At 36.6% G+C, this 4,661-nt stretch overlaps 1 protein-coding gene across 1 annotated transcript in view; it reads right to left on the bottom strand.

Moving 5' to 3' along the window:
- Positions 1–461: 461 nt before the first annotated feature.
- LOC106877792 (palmitoyltransferase ZDHHC12-B) overlaps positions 462–4,661 on the bottom strand; it is a 9,060-nt gene continuing 4,860 nt past the window's right edge. Inside the window, exons 3-5 of the mRNA XM_014926801.2 lie at positions 4,056–4,163; positions 3,605–3,771; positions 462–2,733 (exon numbers count right to left, since the gene is read on the bottom strand). Coding sequence (XP_014782287.1) covers positions 2,397–2,733; positions 3,605–3,771; positions 4,056–4,163 — 612 coding nt within the window. The 3' untranslated portion in view covers positions 462–2,396. The remainder of the gene's footprint in view (positions 2,734–3,604; positions 3,772–4,055; positions 4,164–4,661) is intronic.

Here is a 4,661-nt window from a genome sequence, read left to right as displayed (position 1 = left end):
TATATGTATATATATATATCTGAGGATTGTCAAAAGACAAGAATATGAATCTTTAAATATCTAAATAAATAATGGAATGTTACAAGTTGGATCTAGAGCTCTATAACTGAAATGGACTGTGAATAGTAACTGGTCCACTAGCGTGCAAGCCAGTTAGCTTACCCAGGGTCAACGATTTGCAATTCTGAATTACAGAATGTTGTGAGCTTTATATTAGGTTTTATACTCTACCAAAGGTAGTGAGTTCTCTTTTAATTTGTTCATGGTACTACAATGTATGTAATAACAATACAAAAACACTGTACATGGTTGGAGCCTGTACATGGTTGGTCACTAAACAAGCTAGAAATAGCATCATTTCTCCTTCAAACCTGATTCTACTGCCATAAAGAAAAAAAATATAAAGAATACATTGAAAAATGTAGTCTGAGATAGACTATTACCAAGGAAAAGACTAATGGTCATGATTTGATTGTCCTTTTATTATCATGGGTCTGTTCGATCAGGACTAACCTGGGGCTAAACACTAACAACATGGAGATGAATGGTCATATTTAACATGTTTGTGCACATGTGGACATGCAAAGATAACATGCCATTCATGTGTAAAGGTACCATTTGATGTTCTAACATAAGAGTGATTAGCTCTTAGTGGCCATGATCAATGGCAGCTAGTTATATGTAGCTGATGAAGTGCAACAATGCAGAAATGCATACGTTCTATAATCCAGTGACATCATTCATGATCTCATGGAGTGTTTTCACCCAAATTGTCTATAAGGGGAGTTTCTTCTCTTGGGACAACTTGTGCGGTGTATTGTCTTTCCATATCTGAATATACAGCATCATGTTAAATAAGAATTTACATATGTATATTTCATTCAATGATGCTTAACCCTTTCATGACCAACCTGGATGAAACCGGCTCTGGCTCTGTGGTACAAATGTTTTGTTTTCAAAAATTATGAATTAAAATCTTCCACCAAACCTTAGTCTCAATTTATGTTCCTAACACTAGCTGAATGATAACTTAGTTATTTTACTAAATTCTTTGTTATATTTAAAATTAATTGAAAGAAACGCAGAGCATCTCAGAAAAAATGCAGTAATGAAAGGGTTAATGGATTAATGCATTCCAGCTTGACAAAGCTTTTCACACATCTGCAAATGTATCAGTTGCTATTCTAATATAAGAGTGACCAGCTCTTAGAGGCCATGAATGACAGCAGCTAGATAGACATAGTTGATGAAGCATAACAACACAGAAATGCATGTGTCTTATGGTTTGGTGACATCATTCATGGCATGTTTCTCCACCCATATTGTTTATAAAGTGGCTTTCTTCTCTGGAGACAACTTGTGCACCATATTGTCTTTCCATATCTGAATATACACAAACACGTTAAATAAGACTGTATATAATTATATTTCATTGAATGTTGTTTGATGTGCCTCCAGTTAAAATTAACAACATTTTCTGAGAAGTGGAGGTTGCGAGGCATGGTGTAGTTGCAAAAATAGAATTTAGCTGAGATTGAAATAAAGAAGAAAAAAAAAACAAAAGAAGGAAATAATTTGCTATGTAACATTTATAAAGAATTGATGTAGTGAGGGTTTGCTAATTTGGGGTTAATTAGTATGGTAGCACAGAATGACATGGAACAACTGTGTAAGTAAAACATTTGTGCGAATTTGAAAGGTGGTGGTGGTGAGGAGAGAATAGGGATAGTCAAACAGAGAGGTAGAGAGGACGGGGAAGGACTGAGAAGATACATGTGTGTGTGTGTGTGTGTGTGTGTGTATAGGAAAGAATAGATACACAAATGATCAGAGAGACAGAAATAATGAGAGATTGGATTTAGCAGAGGGAGGGAGGGAGAGAGAGAGGGAGACAGACAGACAGACACACAGAGAAGGGAAAGAAAAAGATGGAGAGTAAGAGAGATATTAATGGAGAGTGAAAAAATATATTGTTAATGTGTATTTTTCTCTAACTTTGTTAGACATGGAGAAAAAAATCAGAGAAAGCAAAAATATTTATTCAGCGATCTGGACTATGGTCAGCAAAATATTATAAGCTATGACAATTAGGGGTTAGTTGAAAGGATACTACATTTGCAGGAAGTGTCTGTTCTTTTTTTCTTTTTTTGGTAATTTTTTTTTTTTACCATTTTACATATTCTCTTCTGGAATCACAGGAATAGAGAAAGATAGGGGAGCGGAGTGATTTGTCAAGAATTTTTTTTAGAAAAATAACAAAATTAGACATCAGACAGATACAATAAGCAAGGGACAAGCTAAAAAAAAAAAAAGGAAGGGCGGAAGAAGTTTTTGGAAGGAGGGAAAAATTGTAGAAATGTCTTTTGTTTATTCTATTTTCTTTCAGTTTTTTTTGGTTACACGATGCCACCACTAACCGTGTTCTGCATGTTGGCTTTCTTGGTGTAGAGGGCCTCCCAGTGGCGGATTTTCCAGTCAAAGAGAAAGTTATAGACATTGCAAGGACAACCCTCATTGAATGGATTGTAAGAGTCATCCAGGTATTTGAGGTAGGTAATCCTCTCCTGGGAGACGAACTCCCATGTAGTGAGGTTCTGAGAGATGAGATAAGAATGGAACCCCAACAAGCCCAACACAGCCATTGCAGCAATAATTAAAATGAACAAATCGCAGAAAAGCAGAGCATTGGCCCTTAACCATACCAGCCATTCCCATCTGTAGACAATGGCATTCCTGAAAGACAGACAGAAAATAAAATCAGTTTGGAAAGAAAAGGATAAATGAAAAAAACTGAAACAAAATCGTATATATTGTATATATATGTATATATGTGTATTTATATGTGTTAGTGTGCATGTGTGCATATGCGTGTTTATCATCATCATCATCGTTTAACATCAGCTTTCCATGCTGGCATGGGTTGGATGGTTTGACAAGAGCTGACCAGCTAGAAGACTACCCCAGACTTATTGTGTCTGTTTTGGCAGGGTTTTTACGGCTGGATGCCCTTCCTAACACCAACCACCCTGCAGAATGGACTGAGTGCTTTTTACTTGGCACCAGCACAGACAAGGTCAGTTTTGGCAAGGTTTTTACAGCTGGATGCCCTTCCAAATGCCAACCACTTTACAAAGTGTACTGGGTGCTTTTTACATGGCACCAGCACTGGCAGGGTCACCAAGTAACTTGCAAGACAAAGAATTTTAAGAGGGGGAGGGTCATTGAAGGAAGGGATCTTGTGTCAGATGATGAAAGGTTAGAGTATGGAGGAGGTACATGGTTATACATATCATAAACTCAGAATTGTGTATGTAATTTATATGTGTGTGCACATGCATGGGTGTGTGTGTATGTGTGTGAGTGACTTCATGTGTGTGTGTGTGTGGTTGTGGATGAATTGTATCCAAAGGTAGAATGCTGTAGATGAATTGTTGTAGACAAATTCACTGGACACCATATGTACATAAGTAGGTATATGTGAGTGCATGTGTTTGTATGAAGGACTGTGTGATTGTATGTATGCACTATGTATTTGTGTGTGTGTGTGTGTGTGCATGCAGGTGTGTGTGTGTGTGCATGTGTCATTGTTTGATAGGTAGCTTACCAGGTAATAGAAATTGTCCAAAGAATGAGAGCAGCTATTGAAAGCAAGAACAGCCAAAAAAATCTGTGATTTCTTTCTCCAACGCAAGTCTCAAGCCAATGACAATGGTGGTCATACTTCCGGACACATTTCTTGCAGTCTTCGCAGTGTTTACTTCGCATAGGTTGCTGATTAAAATATCAACAGAACAATTTCTATTAGTACCCTCAGGTGAATTTTTCTCCTTGTCTTACATATAAAAAACCTTATTACAGGCCTCAATACATGCATTCAGATAAATATATGTATAAACACATTAGATTATGAATTAAAGGCAGCTCTAAATAAGGTAAACATTTTCGGTTGCACATACATAGGGCATGTGCTGCATGTCTACTTCGTAGGTCTACACCTACCCACACACACAAACAAACATTAAGACTAACACCAGATCGTTTTCAAAGTTGCTCACCTGAACTTCACAGAAATCACAGCGTCTGTAGTTGTTGATCTTGTTCATCATCTGACTGTCTTCGTAAATGTCCTCCTCATCAGAATTGTTATTCAGCATTGGTAGTTTCTAAAGAGAAAGAGCATCATCAACATCATCATTCTTTACATCCATCCCTTCCGTGGCCAATTTTATCAATTAAAATAGTTCAAACGGGGAATTATTCCATTCATTATCATTATAGAGATTATGTAATAAAGTATACTTTACACTTCTATATTTAATTCTGCGTTTATGTTCCTTATTTTTGCTTCTGGTGTCTTTTTCCTTTCTATTAGAAACGTTTACCTGGGAATTTACTTAAAAATGAAAAAAAAAAAAAAAATCGTATGCAACAGATAAGTTGTCTTAATAACACATTTCTGTGTACCAGATCTTTAGCTGTTATTTTTAGCATAAAAATAGTGGTTTCTGGCGAGGGCTTCTTTTGCCTTCATTTCCTGTTTGTTGTTGCTTCAGGAGAAAATGAAACAAATATGGACGTCTTGTTCAGAAACACCCGCGAGTGGGGAACGGTTCTCAAAAATAACCCCTAAAATTCCTATGTGCTTGGAATCTACATAGTCC

The sequence above is a fragment of the Octopus bimaculoides genome, chromosome 21 (assembly GCF_001194135.2).
Source record: "Octopus bimaculoides isolate UCB-OBI-ISO-001 chromosome 21, ASM119413v2, whole genome shotgun sequence".
In the NCBI taxonomy this organism is placed as follows: domain Eukaryota; kingdom Metazoa; phylum Mollusca; class Cephalopoda; order Octopoda; family Octopodidae; genus Octopus; species Octopus bimaculoides.
Note: the sequence above shows the minus strand (reverse complement) of the source record. Positions and strands in the feature narration are given on the sequence as shown.